Genomic DNA, 23,793 nt, shown 5'->3' with positions numbered 1-23,793 from the left:
TGACTTGATGACTTAATTAAAGTGACATTCTATAATGTAATGAAAGCGGAGGAAATGGCGGGGACACTGGCTGCTGTGTACCCTCCAGTCTCCTCAGCCAAAGCCACGCTTTTTTTTTTTTGGAAAATGGCCTTTGCTTCTGCTGATGGAAGGATTCCTTTTTTAGCCACATTTTCAATTCATGTTTTGGTTAAAGCAGTTTTTATTAAGGACATCTAGCACTGTGTGAGAATGCCTAAGTAACTAGCCTAGTTTAAATCAGCATGCACAGAGAAAGAGCATCACACATACCACCCAAATTAGCAAAGAAAAGTAAATCCACGATTGCTTTTTAAGAGTTTGACACTGAAATCACGGTTCTCTGCTATTTGGGGAGAAAATATTAATGTTGGTCTATTTTCAATTTAATCATTTCCACTCACCAGATAAATGAGCTTGTCTTATTTTATCTTATTTAAAGAAGCTCTGATATAAGTGCCTAATTTTTTTTGTAGGCAGCTACCCTCCCAAAAATTCTTCCAAAAGTTACCTTGTTACTTCTAGAAACTTTCAGCACACGAAAGTGTTAGGGAAAACACTTTTTTTTTTCTTAAGTGAGAAGCGGGGAAGCAGACAGATTCCCACATGCGCCCTGACTGGGATTTACCCAGCAAAACCCCCTAATGGGCTATGCTCTGCCCATCTGGGGCATTGCTTCATTGCTTGGCAACCAAGCTATTTTAGTGCCTGAGGCAAGACCATGGAGCCATCCTCAGCGCCTGGGGCCAGCTTGCTCCAACCAAGCCATGGCTGCAGGAGGGTAAGATAGATAGATAGATAGATAGATAGATAGATAGATAGATAGATAGATAGATAGATTAGATAGATTGGTAGGTAAGTAGGTAGGTAGGTAGGTAGGTAGGTAGGTAGATAGATAGATAGATGTGGGGAGGGATGAAAAAGCAAATGGTCGCTTCTCCTGTGTGCCCTGATCAGGAATTGAACCCAGGACATCCATACTCCAGGCTGATGCTCTACAACTGAACCAACCGGCCAGGGCCAAGAAAACACATTTTTAAGGCAGCCTTGTTGGAGTGTTTGTTACCTCCTTCTTTTAAAAATAATGATCACTTAGCTATTACTTCTTAACCTTGGGAGTGATAAAGAAAGAAGGCAAAAAATAGGGCTGGTTTAAGGCTGTCTAAATTTCTGAGTCCCTCATAGCTTTGAAAATCTTATAAATGTTATATCAAACATTTTTGCATGCTCAAACATCCTGTGTTAACTGTAATTTTATGTAGCTATATAAAGAATCGGTGTAAGTTGTCTTTGATCTATTGGCATAAAGTTGATCTTTCGTAGACTTTTAACATGGCATTAACTACTTTGGCTTCATGTTTTGTAGCCAGTGAATTTCTTTTCATCTGTCAGATAGCTCCATTTACCACTGAAGGGCTTCTCAACCCCAGGAGCTGTGCCTGAGGCCCTGGCAGTGGAAAAGGCTGCGGAAGGCTTTGTGTGTACCAGGCGCTATGCTAAGTGCTTGTAGTCATGCATGTTTTCACTGATCCTCAAAACAACCTCTGTCACGACTCACTTTCCATCTGTCAAGTATCTGTTGAGCGTCTACTGCAGCACTGGAAATAAAGGGTTGGAACAAGGGAGAAGAGTTCGTCAGCATCAGCATACATTTTAGTGGCGGGACAGAAAGAAACAAGTCAACTGATGATAGAACTTCCGCGTTGTTCTGAGATCACGTCAGGTCATGTGCTAAGAGTGTTGCAAGGTGGGGAGGCAGCAGGGAAGCTTTCTGCCCTGTACAAGCCAGGTGGTGATAAGAAGCCAGCCCTGCGGCCCTGGCCGGTTGGCTCAGCGGTAGAGCGTCGGCCTGGCGTGCGGGGGACCCGGTTTCGATTCCCGGCCAGGGACATAGGAGAAGCACCCATTTGCTTCTCCACCCCCGCCCCCTCCTTCCTCTCTGCCTCTCTCTTCCCCTCCCGCAGCCAAGGCTCCATTGGAGCAGGGATGGCCCGGGCGCTGGGGATGGCTCCTTGGCCTCTGTCCCAGGCGCTAGAGTGGCTCTGGTCTCGGCAGAGCGACGCCCCGGAGGGGCAGAGCGTCGCCCCCTGGTGGGCGTGCCGGGTGGATCCCGATCGGGCGCATGCGGGAGTCTGACTGTCTCTCCCCATTTCCAGCTTCAGAAAAATACAAAAAAAGAAATTAAAAAAAAAAAAAAAAAAGAAGCAGCCAGCCCTGCAATGTTCTTAGAGGGAGAAGTTATTTGCAAAGGCCCTGGGGATGGGAACCAGCAGGAAGAGGGGGAAGCAGGGGTGAAGTGCCAGAAAGACTTTTTCTTAAGGATTTAAGATCGGGAGAGTCTTAAACAGAGATATAGACTGATCTGAACAGGGTGTTAAACCCATCATTCCGCGATGTGAGGACTGGGGTGGAATCTGCAAGACCAGGAGGAGGCTGATGGAAGTGTTCCAGGCAGGATGCCGGTAGTTGGATGTAGGTGATCCTGGCAGAGGTAGAAGTGATACTTAGGGATGGACTTTGGACTAGAGCCCCTGAGATTTCTAACAGTTTGGATGGAGGTGGGCGAGTGCAAATAGAGAAGTGCAGTGTTATTGTTTTTCTTTAACGGATGAGGAGTCTGAGACTCAGAGCAAGCAAGTGATTATCCAGAGCTTTTCGACCAGGTAGTGACCAAGTGAGATGTGTACCAAGATTCTCTTATGTCCAATGCAGCATTTTCCGTTTTCCAAGGGACTGCCAGATTTCAGAGGAGCCACAGCAGTGGCCTCTTTGTTTTTTATGTCAGCTGGTGGCTTGAACAACAGTTTATTACTCCTTCCCCTAGTGAAGGAGCTTCATAATGAAATGTACTTGTGAGGATGGGTGCTTTTACTAAAGGTTGAGATTTTTACCTTTTCTAAAGGAATCAGTCTTTATTTGCTTGGCTTGCTTTTGGCAGGTTATCTTGGGTGTTTAGCACTCAGCTACTGAGGCCTTGATCGTGGTTCAGTTCCTTGCAGGGCCAGTGTACCCCTCGATCTGGACTGTGAGGCCTTCTGGGCTGAAGAGCTTATGCATCTTTGGATCAGCAGAGCCTAACATAGTGCCTAGGACAGAGTAGGTGTACAGTCATTGCTCACTGAATGGATGAATGAGTGAATGAATGAATGGTGAGACAATATAAGGCACTGGGTAAGAATGTAAATTTTAGAGTCAAGCAAACCTGGACTCCAATACCAGGTCAACCGTTTATTTCTATATTTCTTGCTCTAGTTAATATCTAAGTCTTGGTTTCCTTGTTTGTAAAATGAAGATAATAATTACTGCTCCCTTCTTGGCTTGCAGCCCTTTAAATGAGTTATTGTAGGGAACACACAGCAGAGCCTGGGACATGGAAAGTACTCTGCAAATGTCTGTACTTTCTAGTTTGTAGGTGAGCGGTGGCTTCTTTGTATGTTCAAAACAACCTGTTCTGTGTGACCTGATCGCTAGAAAATAAATACCTTTCAGAATAGGGGACCATACTTTCTTCCTAATAGAAATGTGAATTCAGGGTGTTTGGAATTGTTAGTCTTCCCACTGAAACCCACTGTTCCTAACATGGTCCGCAAATCCTGCCCCTCTCCTAGCCCCATCTCGCATCTGCTCCCCTGGCATCCTACCTCAGTCCACCCGTCTCGCATCTACCCCCTGGCATCTACCTCAGTCCACTGGCCACCCGTCTCGCATCTACCCCCTGGCATCCTACCTCAGTCCACCCGTCTCGCATCTACCCCCTGGCATCTACCTCAGTCCACCCGTCTCGCATCTACCCCCTGGCATCTACCTCAGTCCGCCCGTCTCGCATCTACCCCCTGGCATCCCGCCTCAGTCTGCCCATCTCGCATCTACCCCCTGGCATCTACCTCAGTCCGCCCGTCTCGCATCTACCCCCTGGCATCTACCTCAGTCCGCCCGTCTCGCATCTACCCCCTGGCATCCCGCCTCAGTCCGCCCGTCTCGCATCTACCCCCTGGCATCCCGCCTCAGTCCGCCCGTCTCGCATCTACCCCCTGGCATCTACCTCAGTCCACCGGCCACCCGTCTCGCATCTACCCCCTGGCATCCCACCTCAGTCCGCCCGTCTCGCATCTACCCCCTGGCATCCCACCTCAGTCCGCCCGTCTCGCATCTATCCCCTGGCATCTACCTCAGTCCACCGGCCACCCGTCTCGCATCTACCCCCTGGCATCCCACCTCAGTCCACCCGTCTCGCATCTACCCCCTGGCATCCTACCTCAGTCCACCCGTCTCGCATCTACCCCCTGGCATCCTACCTCAGTCCACCCGTCTCGCATCTACCCCCTGGCATCCCACCTCAGTCCACCTGTCTCGCATCTACCCCCTGGCATCCCACCTCAGTCCACCCGTCTCGCATCTACCCCCTGGCATCCCACCTCAATCCAACAGTCTTGCATCTACCCCCTGGCATCCCACCTCAATCCAACAGTCTTGCATCTACCCCCTGGCATCCCACCTCAATCCAACAGTCTCGCATCTACCCCCTGGCATCCCACCTCAATCCAACAGTCTTGCATCTACCCCCTGGCATCCCACCTCAATCCAACAGTCTTGCATCTACCCCCTGGCATCCCACCTCAATCCAACAGTCTTGCATCTACCCCCTGGCATCCTGCCTCAGTCCACTGGCCACCCTCCCGTCCCGATGGCTGTTTCTTCTGAGCCTGGGTGACCCGTCCTCCACTTTCAGAGCTCAGCTCTCAGCTCAGGTCCCTGCCCCAGGGAAGTGTCCTGCCTGCTGTGGCCCAGCCACTTGTCAAAACACCAGTATTTATAGCACTTATCTCAGTTGAAACTGTACATTCCTGTGAATTTTTTTCCCTAATATTTAACTCTCCCATTACCACATAAGCTCCATGAGGGGTAAGACTATCCTTTCATTCTTTTTTGTTGAAAAGAGTACTATGTTCTCTCAGTAAATACTGGACTGGATGGATGGATGAGTGGATGGATGGATGGATGGATGAGTGGGTGGACACACAGGCATACTAAGCTAACCCACATATTGGATGGATGGATGGATGGATGGCCAAACAGATGGACTAAGCTAACCCACCTATGCCACGTGACCAGAAGTAAGAAAGATTCTGTTCACAAGAGCTGGAACGGCTGGAGTACTTGCGCCCGAGCCCCGGCTGCGTGCTCTTGTGGGAGAAGCAGAGCCAGGCATTGGGAGCAGGATTCCACATCATCACGAAGAATAGCCAGGCATTGGGAGCAGGATTCCACATCATCACGAGGAATAGCCAGGCATTGGGAGCAGGATTCCACACCATCACGAGGAATAGCCAGGCATTGGGAGCAGGATTCCACACCATCACGAGGAATAGCCAGGCATTGGGAGCAGGATTCCACACCATCACGAGGAATAGCCAGGCATTGGGAGCAGGATTCCACACCATCACGAGGAATAGCCAGGCATTGGGAGCAGGATTCCACACCATCACGAGGAATAGCCAGGCATTGGGAGCAGGATTCCACATCATCACGAGGAATAGCCAGGCATTGGGAGCAGGATTCCACACCATCACGAGGAATAGCCAGGCATTGGGAGCAGGATTCCACACCATCACGAGGAATAGCCAGGCATTGGGAGCAGGATTCCACACCATCACGAGGAATAGCCAGGCATTGGGAGCAGGATTCCACACCATCACGAGGAATAGCCAGGCATTGGGAGCAGGATTCCACACCATCACGAGGAATAGCCAGGCATTGGGAGCAGGATTCCACACCATCACGAGGAATAGCCAGGCATTGGGAGCAGGATTCCACACCATCACGAGGAATAGCCAGGCATTGGGAGCAGGATTCCACACCATCACGAGGAATAGCCAGGCATTGGGAGCAGGATTCCACACCATCACGAGGAATAGCCAGGCATTGGGAGCAGGATTCCACACCATCACGAGGAATAGCCAGGCATTGGGAGCAGGATTCCACATCATCACGAGGAATAGCCAGGCATTGGGAGCAGGATTCCACACCATCACGAGGAATAGCCAGGCATTGGGAGCAGGATTCCATATCATCACGAGGAATAGCCAGGCATTGGGAGCAGGATTCCACACCATCACGAGGAATAGCCAGGCATTGGGAGCAGGATTCCACATCATCACGAGGAATAGCCAGGCATTGGGAGCAGGATTCCACATCATCACCAGGAATTGGAAAGGCTCCTTGGATTTCCATCTTCCATTTTGACCATAAGCTACTTGGATGAAAGCATTCATCTCAGAAAAACCATGGAGAGAGGGCTTTCCTTTCCATCCCATGGACCAACCACTCTCCCCCACCTCTCCGTAGGAATGGAGGAATTTAAAGCTGCAGGTGCTGGTGGCAGGGGGCTCCCTGGCAGACCTGTTTTACATCTGGGGAGCTGTTGAACTGATATTTTTAACTGACACCAGGGGCCATGTGTCGTCTTCACACTATAAATATTATCCAGTTACTCAGTCCTCTCTGTCTCAAGGTGGGTTAGGCAGTTTGATCTTCAAGCCCAACTTAGCCACTCTCCTACTTCAGCTTTCCTTTGCTCTCTCAAAAAATCTTTCTTGGCATTGTGTTTATTTGTGTGGGCACTGTGGTGCTTGTGAACAACAGTCTGGAAATGAACAAAGGCAGCAGTACCCTTGTTCCCGAGAGACTCACTTCTCTGTCTCTCACTCACTAGCGTTACCAGCCGCGGAGCTTGCGGCCTGAGAGGTGTGTGCGAATCCCGGAGTCCCCCGAGGGGCTTTACAGGAGACAGACTGTTATCTTCCCCACTCTCTCTGCTCTTTATCTCACCAACACGTTAGTTAAGGTTGTTTTCCTTCAGGTAGAAGGAACTGAGACAGGACCCTTGGCTTTGTGGTCTCAGGAGAAACAGTCTCATCTCCTCAGCCCGAGGCCTGAGATTCACGACCATCTGTAAAGGCCCTGAAGTGCATGCAGGTCAAGAGCTCTTGGGTCATCTTTTCTTCTTTTCTGTACAGCTAGTGGTCGCCATGGTTGCTGGCTTCACTCCTGGGCCTCTCCGGACCAGTTCTGTGACCCCAAAGCACTGGCCTGGACCAGAATGAGTGTCCTGGCTCTAGTTTCAAAGCCGTGCCTGTGCGAAGGCACTGTCTGTGTGCCGACGCCGGCCGCTGGAGGGTAGTACACAGCACGGCCCGGAGCCCTGCGGCTTCTGCGCTACAGGCTGGCACCGCGAAGGCTTCCCAGAGGAGAGGGGCCTTCTCAGAGAAGAGCGTAACTGCCATGGAAAACTGTCGGCTTTCACCAGCCAGCCAGAAGCCCAGGCTCTGCAGAGCATGTGGACCCAGATGCCGGAGGTTCGGTGGCCTGGTCTCTCCATGTTAGTAATAGCAGGACCCTGTTTTCCTCTAAGTCCCCCTGACCCAGCCCAAGAGGAGCAGCCTGAAGCCAGACCCCACTGTGGGAGATCCTGGAGCTATACCGTCAAGGGCCGTCCTTACCAGATGACCCACTGGTGCAGATGCCACATCTAGGGGTCAGACCAAGTTTGGAATCCAAACAGCGGGGCTCATCCTAAGGCCTCTCTGCTCCAGAACTAAAAAGAGAGGCTGGTGCCAAAGCTAATTAGTTGAATGTCAGGCAAGAGTCAGGGTACGCCTTTTAAATATGTTAGGTGCCAAACCTCAAAAGTACCCAATTCTAAGAGAAAATCATTTTAAGGGCCAAATTGAAATAAATGAAGGCACTCTGACCTCTTTGTATCATGACCATTTAGAGTCCATGGGTTAGTAAATCCTGGCTGAACCCATCAGTGTGGGTCACTAGGTGACCACTTGACATGGCTTTGGCATTACTGGTACAGGCAGCTTATGGGGTCTTAGGTCTTGGACAGTGGTTAGATAATAGTCCAGAGTTTCTGAGGGCAGCTATGGGCCTCTTAAGTGATACAGGTGTTTCTTTTGAATAAATGGGGGCTGTCATCATCTGAGCAGTGGGAAACAGGAGACTCAGCCAGAGAAAACCCAGCCTCAGTGCAAGGGCACTGGGCTTTGCCCACCCTAGACCTGACCGTGGTCTCTGGTGCAGAGCCTTCATCGGAGCCCAGACTAGAGCAAGGTGGAAGTTAAGAGGTACCACGTGGAAAGGATGCTGTGTTCAGTGAGAGAGGGAGATGTCCGCTGCGCCCTTTGGCAGGAAGCCACATCATCTTAAAGTTGAAGGGGAGGGAAGGTCCTGAGGGTTCATGGAATCCAGCCTTCCACCCAGTGTTCCAGAAGCCCCTGTCCTCAAGTGCGGCTGGGAAGGTGCCTCATTCTGAACTTGGCTGCCTCCCTTTAGCGCCAAACCAAATGATGCTTTTTCCTGCACAGGACATGTACACTTCCCATGACCATTAGCTCTCAGAGGAAGAGGGATGCTGCGTAGGAAAAAGACTTTAAGGAAGTAAGAGAAGTCGGGAACAGTATAACATGGAAAGTCAAAACCACATGTTTAGGGGCTGGAAAATTGAGCGTCCACCTCTGCCTTCCCAGGCACAGGCTGCTGCTGCTGTACAAGTGTGTGACTCTGTCACATGAACAGTAGAGACAGGGTAAAGAAATTTTCCAACTTGCTGTCTCCCGTGGGAGTTGCTACACTGAGCATCTCATAGTTGTCAGCTGAGAAAGAGCTGCACAGCAGGCTTGTTCATGGAGTCGGGGACGCCACGGGATGGTGTACAGAAAACTCCACGGGTGGAGGAGGAAAATGGTTCTCCCTCCTGAGTAGGGAAAAAGCCACCTGTTCATTTCTTGTGTCTTTATCCTTTACTTTCACATAGAACACTTCACTTCTGCCGCTGCTGGTCACCAAATATAGGGGGGGGGGGGGGCGCGCTCCCCCACCAAGCAATTCTCTGTGATACCAGCTGGGTGTCCTACAATTTATCTCAATTCTGAGTGTCTACCTGGAGATAGCGTCAGGTCTCACAGGTTGAGGGCTCAGTTCTACAAGACTCCTCCCACCCTACTTCAGGCACCAATCACAAGTTACAGATCCCTGGGTTACTAACAACTTCTGTCCAACTTGGCTACAAATCAGAAGTCCCCGTAAGTCTTTCTTTGGGTCAATTAATTGGTTGGAGTGGCTCACAGAACTCAGAGAAACTCTTACAATCACCAGTTTAATAGAAAATATGATAAAAGACATAGATGAACATCCTGATTGGAAGCTTCCTAACCCCCCCATAAGTTTGGAATTATTATAGAGGCTTCATTCTATAGGTGTCATCAATCCCAGTCCTCTTTCCTCTGGAGAAGTGGGGCACGGGGCTGAAAATTTCAAGTTTATAATCCTGGCGTGGTCTTCCCAATGACCGGTGCCAATCCAGAAGCCAACCAAGAGCCCACCCAGGATCACCTCTATAGAACAGAGTCCCTAGTGGTCTCATCACTTAGGAATTTACAAGGAATGTAGGAGCCCTGTCTCAGGGACTGGGGACAAAAACCAAATAATAGAATAAGAGAGACATACAAATAGCTAACAAATACATGAAAAGATACTCAGCATCATTAATCATTGGGGAAATGCAAATCAAAATCATAATGAGCTATCACCTCACACCTGTTAGAATGGCTATCATCAAAAAGACAAGAAATAACAAGTGTTGGGAGAATGCAAACTGGTGTAGCCACTGTAAAAGAAAGTATGGAGGTTCCTCAAAAAATTTTAAATAGAATTACCATATGACCCAGCAATTCCACTTCTGGATATTTATTCAAAGGAAATGGAAACACTAACTCTGAAAGACAGCTTGCACTCCTATGTTCACTGCAGCATTATTACAATAAGCAAGGTGTGGAAACAAGTGTCCATGGATAGATGAATGGTAAAGAAATCATGGTTTATATACAATAGAATATTGTTCAGCCATTAAAAAAGAGAATGAAATCTTGTCCTTTGTGACAACATGATGGACCCAGAGGGTATATATATGCTCAGTGAAATAAGTCAGAGAGAGGACAAATACCATAAGTTTTCTCTTATATGTAGAATTGAAAAACAAACAAGCTTATAGAGAGAGAACTGATCGGTAGGGATTAAGTGGTTGGTGAGTTTCCTCCTTTGGGCCCTAATCTCAAGGAGATCAAAAGCCATGTCACCTATGTTCACCTTTATGGCTAGTTCCTGGGCACGGTCCTGGCATGCAGCAGGCACTCAATAAATATTGAACAATAGCTACTCCGTCCAGCATACTTCTTACACATCAGTCAGCAGGTGTTTGGGCACGCCATGCATTTATGCAAGACCATGCAGCTGGTATGTCCAGAACGGAAGTAGTTTGACTTCAGGACAAATAGGTGAATGAATGACCCTCTTGGATCTCATCTCTAAAACAGAAGTGATGATGGAACCAGCAGCCCCACTGAATTACCGTGAGGACTTGATGACATGATTTGTGAAATGTGCTAACTCAGCCCCAAGCCAGGTTCGTCAGATGGGATTTGTTACTCTTGCTGTGTCAGCACAGAATAGCACGGAATAAAGGCCTTGGGGATGGTCACTCTGCCCACTGCGTATATTTCCAGCATCCCAATGGTGGCCTAAGGGACTGCGAACTTAGTTTTCCTTTCTGATGAAGGAGAACAGCGACTGGGCTGCTTTCAGTATTAGAGGGCCTTCAAGGAGCTAAGGCTGTTCTGGAAATTGCCAGACCCTGTACTCTTAACTGTCATTGAGAAAGAGAAGCTTGGGAAGGCAGAGGGAGGGAGAGGGAAGGAAGCTTTTTTTGCACAAAGGACTGTTAACCCAGCGAAGAAATCATAGACCTGAGGCTGCGGGAGGTCAAGGCTGGGACGGCCTTCATTCTCTGACCCTGCTGACATCTCTGTTCCCATCTTGCAGATAGGAGAACAGGTGTGGGAGGTGTCTGGATGGGAGACACACAACCTCCTGGTGTGGAATGGGACAGACTAGGTTCCGTCCTTGACCCTTCTGCCCACTCTGTGTCCTTGGTCCAGCCCAATGACTCGGCCTCTCTGGCACCCTGTGTCCTCACTCCTCTTTAGTAGGGAGGATGCTGAAGCCACCTCCTGGGTTCAGCTCTGTGCACAGACCCCGTGAGAGGAATGCTCAGAGCCCGGTCCACATGTGTCCTGGCCAGCCAGCAGCTTCAGACAGACGCTGTTGGGATGCTGTAAATCCGTGAATGCTGGAACGGGGGTTGCTTTGACTTCCTCTGGCCCTGTTCTGGACCCTTTGTCCTCACACATCCCTTCTGACACCTCAGGGCTCCAATATTCCAGGTTTGAAGTCCTACACGGTTTGCTTTGGGGGATTTTGTGTTTACCTAGACCTCTTTGATACAGCCCTTCAAAAAGAAAAATCCTTCCCTGAGGCCATTTCTTTGGAGATTTCCCCTAAAGGACTCCATAGTCAAGGGTTCTTCTGCTGAGTTGGCGATAAAAAAAAGATACGTATTTAAGCCTTCTGAGGCAAAGCTCGTATCTCTGTTCCACTTGACTCCTCCCTTCTGCTGTGAGAGGAGACGGAGCCTGTGCACTCTCCCTGCCCGGTCCCCTCGGCTGGCTCAGGCCAGGCTGGTCCCTGACACCACCTGACGTGATGTAGGGCGTCCTAGCTCCACCTCTCCCAACCCCACCCCAAGTTCCATTTCTGTTGACAAGCATTGTGGAAACAGTGAACTGGCACCAAATTGCTGTTTGAGCCGTGCTTTTCTCTGACTTCTGACCAGTAATGGACCTGTTGCCTCAGGTGTGAAACTCTTGGGGGACAGGGTGCCCAGGAGGACTTTCAACTCCAAATAGTTTAAGGCACTTGGACATTACACCAACTTCACAGGGATCGGATCACATTAGTTTGTCTAATGTCCAAAGTGAAGAGTGTGGTGGAGCCACTGAGAAAATGCCCTTGATGTTGATTGCGAGTCAGAGACCTTGGGCACTCTGCGAGAGGCCTCTTCGTTACTCAACGAGGTCTGGGATCATAATTACAGGTGGTTCAGAATGAAGGCAGAATTGTCAGGGCTGCTTTGTGTCCAAGAGGCCTGTGAAAGGCAGGGAATTCAATCGGGTGGGGAAGGGGAGGAGCGCCTCACAGGGGTATTTATTTAGAGAACTGCAGGGTGCGGGGCTTCCCACATGGTGAGGCCTCAGTTCTGTGCAAAGGGTGTGTCGGGACGACTGTCTGACCCCTGTGTCAGCTGCAGTTTGCAGTGGGTGTTAGGTTTCTAGTGCCCGTTTTAGACCACGGGGGCCAGGCAGCTGTGGGTGAGGCGATCAGGGTAGAGGCAGGCAGGGGGAGGGGTGGGGACTGACGCAGTGTGAGCCCCAACCCCCGTCTGAGCTGCTCCGCCAGTGTGAGCCCCAACCCCCCCAACCCCCGTCTGAGCTGCTCCGCCAGTGTGAGCCCCAACCCCCCCAACCCCCGTCTGAGCTGCTCCGCCAGTGTGAGCCCCAACCCCCCCAACCCCCGTCTGAGCTGCTCCGCCAGTGTGAGCCCCAACCCCCCCGGCCCCCGTCTGAGCTGCTCCGCCAGTGTGAGCCCCAACCCCCCCCGGCCCCCGTCTGAGCTGCTCCGCCAGTGTGAGCCCCAACCCCCGTCTGAGCTGCTCCGCCAGTGTGAGCCCCAACCCCCCCAACCCCCGTCTGAGCTGCTCCGCCAGTGTGAGCCCCAACCCCCCCGGCCCCCGTCTGAGCTGCTCCGCTGCTCCAGGTAACTCTGCTCTGCTGCCCTGCGCGGATGCGGACCGACGTGAAAACCCAGCTTTCTATGTAAAACATACCAATTTGTTGAATACTGTGAGGGCCCAGCAGCCTGCCCTTGTGTGTGCCGTGGCCACAGGCCCACTGACACTGTGATTCTCACCCGATCCTGTGAGAGAATATTGCTGGACACTAGCCACCCATTTTGCAGATAAGAACACAAAGGGTCTGTGTGTCTGGCTCCAAAGCCCACACTTGTTCACAACAGCTTTTCCAAATGGTTCCAAAAAACCCCATGATGCTACTTTTGTCTGTTTTGTGTTCAGAATTTGGAGGGAGGTTTTATTTGAAAGAAGGATTGCATCACTGAAAAATCAGGCGAAACTTAGAAGCACAGGCTGTCCTGTGCCTCTGTAAATTCGCTCATTCCCATGGTCTCTGCAGGGATCTGGTCTTCTCGCCTCCCCAGCCAGCAAGCACACTGGGGTATTGTCACCTTTGTAGACCAAATGCTTTTTCTAATTAGCAGATGTCCCCTTGGTGAAGGTGTGAGGGGAAGGCTGGGGACAGACTCCTCACACAAACTCGCGGCTCCTGAACGTGAGCCCAGGAGTGGACGGTGTGGTATCAATTTCGAGGGTGAAAACTTGTATCAGTGGTCCTGACTAAAGGACAAAATACCTTCTCTCCTTCTGTCAGGGGAGTCTGAGGCCCTGGGCAGGTGTGGTGAAAAGCCTGGTGCCCACCTGGAGGTGCTCACAGCTCAGGCTGAGGGGCGGAGCCACAGAGGAGCTGTGAGTAGACGCACTGTGGGCCCTGTTGGGGCCACAGAGGAGACCTCCAACGGGAAACGTGATGGTGAAGCTAGTTTGTCCAGTGTGTTAGGGTGGGGCTGCCAGTGATTAATACGTGAGGATAATGGAAGGCCATGAAGTTGGAGACCTGGGAGGTCGTGTCCTACGGGCCCTGTGGACCAGGAGAATAAGGAGTCCTATGCTGAGCATCCCCACACTAAGCTAACGTCTGCCAAGAGCCCACTGTGTTCCAGGCCCTGGTTTAGCATCCTGGGTAATGTAGCAAGCAAGACGGAAAAGGTGCCAACCTCAGGGAGTTCACATTTCTAGTGGGGGAGTTAGGTTATTTATTACATATATTTAGTGAAGTCAGTAGTTAAGCTCCACACAGCTCCATGTAGATAGGCTAAGTGGTGCAGAGGGCGGGCCTCAGGCTGTACTGAGGGCAGAACTCAGTGCTGAGGACACAAGTTTGCAGTAAAGGTGTGCCCTTTATCTTCTTGGTTCGGGATCAGCAGACCACGGATCCAGACTTGCCCACCACCACTGTTTGTACAACAGTAAACGAGAAACGGTTTTTGTGTGTTAAATGGTTGAAAACATCAGGAGCAGTAGAATTTTTTTTTTTTTTTCTGAAGTGAGAAGTGATTGGGGAGGCTGACAGACTGACTCCCGCATGCACCCGACCAGGATCCACCCGGCACGCCCACCAGGGGGCGATGTTTGGCCCCTCTGGAGCGTTGCTCCACTGCAATCCTAGCCATTCTAGTGCCTGAGATGGAGGACATGGAGCCATCCTCAGCACCCAGGCCAATTTTGGCCAGTGGAGCCTTGGCTGTGGGAGAAGAGAAAGAGAGAAAGGAGAGGGGGAGGGGTGGAGAAGCAGATGGGCGCTTCTCCTGTGTGCCCTGGCTGGGAATCGAACCTGGGACTTCCACACGCTGGGCCAGTGCTCTACCGATGAGCCAACCGGCCAGGGCCAGAGCAGTAGAATATTTGATAACAGTTAACAGCGTATGAGATTGACATGGACTGTCATGAGCACCATCAAGCACATGCACACGTGCCCTAGGCTGCTTTGTGTTTCAAAGGTACTATTGAGACCCTGGCCGATTGGCTCAGTGGTAGCATGTCGGCCTGGCGTGCAGGAGTCCCGGGTTCGATTCCCGGCCAGCGCCCATCTGCTTCTCCACCCCTCCCCCTCTCCTTCCTCTCTGTCTCTCTCTTCCCCTCCCGTAACCAAGGCTCCATTGGAGCAAAGATTGCCCAGGTGCTAAGGATGGCTCTGTGGCCTCTGCCTCAGGCACTAGAATGGCTCTGATTGCGGCAGAGCGACGCCCCAAGATGGGCAGAGCATCGCCCCCTGGTGGGCATGGCAGGTGGATCCCGGTCGGGCACATGCAGGAGTCTGTCTGACTGCCTCCCCGTTTCCAACTTCAGAAAAAGGAAAAAAAAAAATGTACTATTGAGTATATGTGACAGTGACAGTATAGCCTACAACACCAAATATATTTACTCTTAGGCCCTTGTCAGAAAAAGTTTGCCAACCCTGCTCCAAGTCCTCTTGACACTCTGCAAATGTCTCCCCCCAGTCTGGTCAGACAACTCCTCCCTGTCAGGGAGTTGGTGGCAGGAGGTGTCAGGAGGTGGCAGAAGAGGACTTCCTGTCTCACCTGCCTGTCCCATAGGCCTGGACCTCTGGCCCACACCTCTGTTGCATTGTCTGTGGAGGCCCCTAGATCCCAAAGTTCTGTCCCTGGTAGGTGGTACTGTTAGAGTGACACGAGACCTGCCTCGTTTGTGAGCTTAACTCAGTACCTTCTGGTCCATTGAGACAGTGGAATTCTGCACCTTCCTTTAAAACGGGACACCAAGCTCTGTTTATTGACAAGGAAATGTCTCCATGACTTACTGAGTAAAACGCAACAGCAACAATAAAAAATTCAGCTCTAAGGCTAAAATGCTTCATACCCCATCTACATCAAATTGTATGTATGTGCTGCTACACGTGTAGGAAGGGCCGTCTGGATGCTGACTCCCCGGAAAGTTCACTTATCTCTGTGTGTTGCAGTTTTCGGTGATTCTTAAAAACTTTCTTCTTACTTTTTTTTTGGGGGGGGGTACTATTCGAGTTTCTTTAAAAATAACCAAAACATTAACATGAATCATCTTAATCAGCAAAGAAAAACCTGCTATTTTAATTTTAAAGAACAAATAAGAATGGTTGCATCTGCATGTGGGTGATAGATTATTTGTGTGGTGGTGATGTAACCACCAGGGGCACAAGCTTCCCCATCCAGCTCACCGATTGGAATGGGCATGAGGGCCGCAGAATAAGGGGGATAGATACGAATATGGTAGGAGGTGAGAGAATATGTAGAAGCCAGGAAACCTGACACGGTCATCATTGTGAGGGACAGGAGCTTCCAATATATAAATCTTGGTTCATTATTGGCGTTTGGAAAGATGGGGGTGTAGGTCATCTGACTTTCCCCCCACTGCTGTCTTGAGAAACTGTTTCAGGGATATTTGAAATGGTATGTCAGCGCCACCTAGTGTCCACATGCTGTCATTCCCCCACACCACCACCACACACACACACACACACCTCTAGAAGCCTTCAGACTCTTTGTTTGATGTCCCTGCTCTAGTGGCATTTGTGCAGCAGGCAGCCTGATGCCTCCAGGGTTCTTTGGGGCAGTGGGAATGCCTCATTAATTTATCCCTTCCTTCCTCTCTCAGCTACACAAAGCAGATCTCTCCGATTGCAGAGTGATTTGGCAGTTGAAGAAGGAAAGGATGCCTCCCTGTCAGAAGCAATCTCCTCTGTTCTCCAGCAGGCAGCTCCTTAAAACGGCCTGCACCCCTGGCCAGGAAGCCGTCGTGCTCCCCAGAGTGGCCTTGGGCTCTGGGCTCCTGGGGCTGCCAGCCGTGGCAGGCTCCTAGGAGATGGCACCCCACGCCCTGGTTCCCTGGCTCCCCTCCTTTAGCGAGGCTCCCCTCTGCCACTCCAGACCTGACTGTGCCCTCACACCAAGTGACCACTCTGCAGCCTGCTGTTCTTCCGCCCTCCCTCCCTGGTTTGCAAGCACCTGGCAAAACAAACTGTACTTATTTATACTCTGATCTTTTGACAATTTTTCTACAATTTTAGTTCATTGGGATACCTCACAGGTCAAATGGCCTGGCTTCCACAAAAACAGTCATCAAGGTAAAAAGGCCAGGTGACTCCGCTAGATTTAGAAGGGCTGAAGCCTCAGGATAATGAAATGCAACTCTGATAAGGGGAAAAACAGCTATAAACAATCTTTTGGAGACAATTGGGGAAGTTTGAGTATGGACTGTGCATCAGATGGTGCTATTGAATGAAGTGTACTTTCTTAGGCATGATCATGGTATTGGGGTTCTCATCACAGGCTGCTATAACAAACTACTACAGGCAGAGTGGCTTATACACTACAGAAATTTGTTCCTCACCATCCTGGAAGCTGGGGAGCCTAAGATAAGGCCCAGCAGGTTCACTGTCTGGTGAGAGCCCCCCCTCTTGGCTCATAATGCAGCATCCTCATGGTGTCCTAACAAGGCGAAGGGGCAGGGAGCAATCTGCGGTCTCTTTTATAAGGATAGTAATCCCATTCATGAGGGCTGCACCCTACAACACCCTCATGACCTAAATCCCCTCCCAAAGGCCCCACCTCCAAATACCATGACATACAGGATTAGGTTTCAACATGAATTTGTGGGAACAAAACATCCAGTTTCTTGGGTCATACAGGAGAACGTCCTTATTCTATAGAGATGCAGGGTGGAGCAGGCAGGAGTGAAGTGTCAGGATGTCTGCAACTTGCTCATGATGGCTTAGCAGGAAAACAGTTGTGTGCAGGAGGGGGCGAGATGTGGCCGATGTAGGTGAAGGGAGTGCAGCTGTTTTGTGCACTGCTCTGAAGTCTCAGCGTGGGCTCTAAGGACACGGCCGCCCAGCGAGTGCCCCGTTGTGCCTGGAGCCCCTGAGCTGGTGATCTGTGTGTTCAGTTTGCAGCTCTCCGCCCATCCACATGAAGGTGCAGCCCCTGAGCCAGTCAGCGCTGCAGGTGTCCTGGAGCCCGCCGGAGACCGTCTACCACCCGCCCATCATGAACTATGTGATCTCCTACAGCTGGACCAAGAACGAAGACGAGAAGGAGAAGACATTCAGGAAGGACAGCGACAAAGACTTGGTAAGACTTGGGGTGCCTGCTGCCCTTGTGCTTAGGAGAGGGGTCCCTGCCACGTTGTCGCCAGGCACTGCAGGCGAGCTCTCTCTGGTCACCCCAGACGCACACTAACACTGGCCCTGCAGCAAGGCAGTGGCTCCTCGTGTGGACTGGGGCTGGAGCAGCCCTCACACCTGCTGGCCAGCACCCCCTGGAAGAACTAGTTAATTTCTTTACAATTGGGCCCTTCAAAACTGACTCCTTGTCTTTCATTATTAGAAAAACAGAAAGCTTCTGTTAAGGTCTTTTCATTAGATAGGGTTATTGTAAATATTAAATGTTATGTGAACATGCAACAGGTTCTGGCACATGGTGAGCACTAGGGAAGTACTAGCTGTTATTACTACAGTCAGTTCTCTTCCTCTGCCTTACTGCTAGTCACCGCCACCACGAAACTGCCCACTGTCCCCACACTCCGTCGGCCACAGCTGAGCTGCCTCACACATTCCTACTTGCCGAAGCCCTGTGACCATGTGATTTTAACCATTGCTCTTGGGCTCTCAGCACAGATATCTGACCTCATTTTGAGCTATATAAGCCCAATTCCACATCTCTTCTTAAAATCTACATAAATGTTTAGTGGCCAACACCCAACGAAGCCCTTCAGAACAGATGTTTGTAGATGCCATCTTCTTCCCTGGTAAAAGCAAACCATCCAACAAGCACTAGTCTTGAAGTCTTTGCATAGAAACTCAAAGTGACACAATTGGGTGTGAAAGCCTTTGCTTTTATTGTTAATCAAAGAAAGGCTTTGAAATAATGAAATTCGTAATTGTTTGTGCACACGAAAAATGCAATCGCCCAGAGTGGGATTCTTAATGACGGTATCACTTTTTTTCCCTCCCAATACAGAGTCCCCGGGGCCCATTCAATCAGTTCCAGAATAGTACTTTTTACATCCCTTTAGATGAAGGTTCTTTTACTTCATTTCCATTTATATTTTCAATTTCCCCACTAGACATTGTTATCTGGGTCACATTAGGGAATGATGAGCTTCGTGAAATCAGAGAGGAATCTAGTGAAAGTTACCCAAGGTTAGGATGCAGTTTAACCTCTCTCTTGTCACTCCTGGAAGTCTACAAGGGATTTTTCTCTTTCTGAAGTAAAGATGTTCCATTAATCAGCAGAAATGATGTGGGCGCTTAGGCAGTTTCTTGTTCTAAGTGAAAAATAATTAAACATGCAAAGATGAATAGATGCGGGGTTGGAGTGAATGCTAATAAATCCCAGCCGAGATGGAGCAGAGATTTTGCTGGGAACAGAAGACGGGTCAGAGGTTTAGAGAATGAGGCATAAATGAGTTTCAGAGAAAGGGAGCGACACCCAGAAAAATGTGTTTTGACAGCAAGTTTTTGTTTGTTTTTTTCTTGGTAAGGATTTCTAGGGGTGGTTAGTTTCTTTTGGGACATACAAAACTAATCTTCTTAATTCCTCAGGAAGTCAAGCATGTGCTGACTCAGTGGCAGCAAGGCCATTATATAACAGTTGCCTACTGCGGGAAGTGACATGGGACATGGGTGAGGCATTTCCTGGTTTACGTGCCTCTTGCACATCCTTACCACAAACCTGTGGGGCAGATGTCTCCGATAGAGATAAATGAGGCTTCAAGTTAAATAATGTGACCCTGGCCTATGGCTCTGTTCCGGAAGCGGTTCTCTGGGCAAGGGCAGCAGGTGTGGCAACAATAGCGCTTTACTGCCCTGTCGGAGGTTTTCAATAGCTGGCCAGGGAAGCCCACTGATGGGTAAGCTCCCAGCGCTGCCTTTGATACTTGGCCTGGGACCCACATATCAGCGACAAGGTACTTCATCCATTAGGGGAGTCTTTGAAATCAGTTGCTTTTATTGTTTTTTTCTTCACAAAGCAAGTGCTGTCTGCTTTTCTAGGTACTTTCTCTTTTCTCATTTTTAAAGACTCTTGGAATAAAACTTTGAGGAATGGGTGACCTGAACTTGGTGGGTATCTGATGACTAGGGATTAGTAAGCATTTTCTAGAAAGGGCCAGATAGAAAAGATTTTAGAGTTTATGGGACATGGGACATAAGGTCATGTAGCAGCAACTCAATCCTGCCATTGTATGGTGAAAGCTGCCACAGACAGCCTATAAATGAATGGGTGTGGCTGTGTGCCAATAAAACTTTATTTACAGAAGCAAATGGGGCCGGATTTGGCCTGTGAGCTGGAGCTTGCTGGCCCTGTGTTGAGTGGTGTGGGCTACATATGAACACAGTTTGCCTGCCCTGTGTCATATAGCTTTGACAAGAGCTCTGGGAGGCAGCTGTTTCTCTCCCCCCTTCAAAGAAGAAGGTAGCAGATGCCAGAGGTGTTGAACACTTGGCTCACCATCACAGCTTGTGAGTGAGTGGGAAGGCTACCCCTACCTTACCTGACTTCTGACCAGGGGTCCTTCCTTGCATCCTGCCCCATGTTGCCCGTAGACAAGCTACGACGAGGCCTTTAAACCATAGAGAAAAAGAATGCAGAGATTTTTTTTTTTTTTTTTTTTTGTATTTTTCCGAAGCTGGAAACAGGGAGAGACAGTCAGACAGACTCCCGCATGCGCCCGACCGGGATCCACCCGGCACGCCCACCAGGGGGTGACGCTCTGCCCACCAGGGGGCGATGCTCTGCCCCTCCGGGGTGTCGCTCTGTTGCGACCAGAGCCACTGTAGCACCTGGGGCAGAGGCCAAGGAGCCATCCCCAGCGCCCAGGCCATCTTTGCTCCAATGGAGCCTCGGCTGCGGGAGGGGAAGAGAGAGACAGAGAGGAAGGAGAGGGGGAGGGGTGGAGAAGCAGATGGGTGCTTCTGCTGTGTGCCCTGGCCGGGAATCGAACCCGGGACCCCTTGCACGCCAGGCCGACGCTCTACCACTGAGCCAACTGGCCAGGGCCAAATGCAGAGATCTTACTGCTTGTGTTGAAACTCTGCCTGGCTCTGGAAACTCAGCACACTTGACGACTATAGATGCCGTTTTGGTATATAAGCACAGTCTAAAAGGTACAGTTGTGATAAAAGAAGTCCAAGACTTATGAGTGTAAGGAGTGCCAAAGCCACGGTCCAAGCTGCAGGCAAGAATAAGAGTCCAAACTGATTCAGTTACCTCTTATCCTGCACATTTCCGTGTTGACAGCACATTCCCAGGCAGGCTGTTCTGACAGCTCTTTCCTCTCAGAGTGAGCCGTGGGCCCACAGGGGAGCGTCGTGCTGGCAGGCTGTGCGTGGCACCAGAGACCTGAAAGTGACACTGAACATCACTTCAGGGTTGTCTTCAGAAGGTGAGTGCACTGGCCTTCACACCAGCTTTTCTTTCTTCACCCACAGAAAGCCACCATTAGCCACGTCTCACCTGACAGCCTCTACCTGTTCCGCGTCCAGGCCGTGTGTCAGAACGACATGCGGAGTGACTTCAGCCAGACAATGCTCTTCCAAGGTAAGGCGGGGCCACCCCACGGCCTTTCCTGCCGCTCTGCCTGCCCTGCGCCTGCTGAGCTGCCTGGGCAGAGGACGGCGAGCCTGGCCGAGGCCTGCGGGCTTCAAGTCGCACCTGCAGCGCCTTCTGCACTTGTGCCTGTCCTTTAGATTGGGGCAGACAGGAGAGGGGCAGGGGACCAAAGTAGTGGTGGTTGTTAGAGTTGTTACTGTCACGTTCCAGCTCTGGGAACTGAGTGTCTGTCTGACACGGTGTCAAGCCCCAGAACCCCTCCTGGTCATGCCGGGGAAGATCCAGCATTTCTAACGCGATTCAGGAACCAGAGCCTGACCGGGCGCCTGCCTCCAGCTTCTTGAGGACTAGGTATTCATTCCTGCTGACCTGGCCACGGGCAGGACGCTGTGGCCAGGGCGAGGGCGAGGCAGGCGAGGCGTCCGTCTGGGGCGAATGCACAGGGGAGAACCTGGGCAGTGCGCACGTGCTGCGCTAGTGGTGCTGTTTCTAACACCAGACCAGTCTTCAGTGAAGACAGGGTCCGCTCTGTCCTCCTTGCCCTGACCCAGCCTGCAGCCGCATGCTGCAAGAGTCTTTCAAACATGCAGCGCCTGACCATGCAGCCAGGGGCTGCCCTCTTTCCCTAGAGTGTCAAATAAAGAAATGACAACAGCCTACACAGCGATAGCCATCTGGTGTGAATGAATCAAAATTATACCGTTTTTATGTTTTCGGTCAGATTGGCACGAAGTAGAATGTATTTTTTGGTATGCTGCAGAATTTTAATAGCTAGTTTATGTGTGCCATGAGATGAAACAGGTTGAAAATCACTGCCTTCACCCAACTCCAGACCTCCTTCCTGGGCGGCCAGCCTATGGGCCCCGTTTGGGGCTGGGTTTTGTGATGTGCACTGAGCCCGGCTCAGCCAGCTTGAGGTCCTCCCTGATGAGTCTCTTCTTCAGCCCCAGTTTCATGAAAACCTACCTCCCAGGCCAGTGGCTCTTCATCTTTTTGAGTCATGTATCTGATAAAGGCTTCTCCCTAGAAAATGCCAAATTGAGCACGCAACCCCAGGGCCCTGTAAAGCCTGGAGCACCAGCAGTCGCAGCAGCGTCTGAGGCCTGGGAGGAATGCTCCTTCCTGGGCCCCTCTCAGATCAGTTGCCCCACAGTCTCTGAGGGTGGGGCCCAGGACTCCGAGTTAGCACCAGGCGGCCCAGGCGACTGGCACGCCCATTAAAGACTGAGAAGTCCTGGTTGAGAACTGGGACCCTGGAACAAGGACCCCAAGTTGGAGTCCTGGCTGCTGTTAGTATTTCTGCCATTCTGAGAATGTTTATTCACTGGGCTAAGCTTCAGTTTCATAGCCCAAAATGTGAACATTAATAGTACCCACCTCACAGTGTCCTTACAGAATGACATAGGGGTGATGCACGTTAAGTAGTTCACATAGTGTCTGGTACCGACTGTAAGTATTCCCTTACTATTAGATTTGATTTAAAAAGTAATGAATGATGAACCCATGGTAAGAAGCCCTCCAGCCTAGATTCCCTCCAGGGATCCCTTCTGGCTTTACAATTTTGCATTTAGTGCTTAAATATTCTTTGCTAATGTTCACATTATCTCATCCTTCCATTTAAGCTAATTGAAATTAGCATGCTGTGCTTTTTACTTTTTTACAAATAAATCATGCTCACCATGTTCACCTGCGTTCTAAACATATTGGCCCCTTGCCTTTTCTGAGGTGGGACCATGGGCCAAGGCCAGCTCTGTGCTGGCCCAGGGGATAAAGAACAGGAGGCCCAAGGGGATTCTTGCTGAGGCTGGGGCCCTGGAAGCTTGGACGCATAAATCGTGGTAGGGCTTCCATGTGCTCCAACCAGGAGCCAGGACTCCGCAGAGTGGCCTCTCCTAACTAATAGGCCCCCAAGCTCACTGGCTTCCGCATGGACTTTGAAAAATTAAATATTTGGGATGTAATATAATTCAAAAGGGCCTTGTCATCAATAAATTCTGAGCACGGAATATTTAAAGTGTCTGATCACAGTGACTTGTCAACATGCCTGATGTCTCCTTTGTCCATAGACTTTCTTCTATCAGAGGTGGACATGAGTTTATTCATGTTATGTAGTGGCATTTGTCCCCAGATGTTAGCAAAGGTTACGGACCCTTCACTCCTCCCAGAATGGCTCTAGCATCTTTGCTACAGCATTGGGGGGGGGGGGGCAGTGTAAAAGCTAATCTTAGTGGAGGTGAGCGAACTTACCTCTCCTGGTGAGCCGAGTAGGGTCTGTGAGCATTTAAGGCCAGTGTACAAAATGGACTAACTCTTAGGGTGTAAGTTCTGACAGGGAAAGAAAAAAGCTTAGAGCATTTACAGAAGCCTTGTTTGGATTAACAAGGTTTCCCAGTGACAAACTACCTCTGGTTTGAGAGCATAAGGAAGCAATATGAAACATTTATCTTATCATGAAACATACCAATATTTCAGTTCTATGTAACATAACAATAAATCTGTTACATTTACCTTACTGTGCTGAAGACAATAATAACAATACCAGCAGTCTCTATAGAATAAGTCAGTTACAGAGCATTTGCCCGT

At 50.2% G+C, this 23,793-nt stretch overlaps 1 protein-coding gene across 3 annotated transcripts in view; it reads left to right on the top strand.

Moving 5' to 3' along the window:
- PTPRG (protein tyrosine phosphatase receptor type G) overlaps positions 1-23,793 on the top strand; it is a 926,569-nt gene that overhangs the window by 799,453 nt on the left and 103,323 nt on the right. For all 3 annotated transcript variants that reach the window (XM_066245729.1, XM_066245728.1, XM_066245730.1), the window contains exons 9-10: positions 17,546-17,730; positions 21,090-21,198. In XM_066245729.1, coding sequence (XP_066101826.1) covers positions 17,546-17,730; positions 21,090-21,198 — 294 coding nt within the window. The remainder of the gene's footprint in view (positions 1-17,545; positions 17,731-21,089; positions 21,199-23,793) is intronic.

This window comes from Saccopteryx bilineata, chromosome 10, assembly GCF_036850765.1.
Source record: "Saccopteryx bilineata isolate mSacBil1 chromosome 10, mSacBil1_pri_phased_curated, whole genome shotgun sequence".
NCBI lineage: Eukaryota > Metazoa > Chordata > Mammalia > Chiroptera > Emballonuridae > Saccopteryx > Saccopteryx bilineata.
Note: the sequence above shows the minus strand (reverse complement) of the source record. Positions and strands in the feature narration are given on the sequence as shown.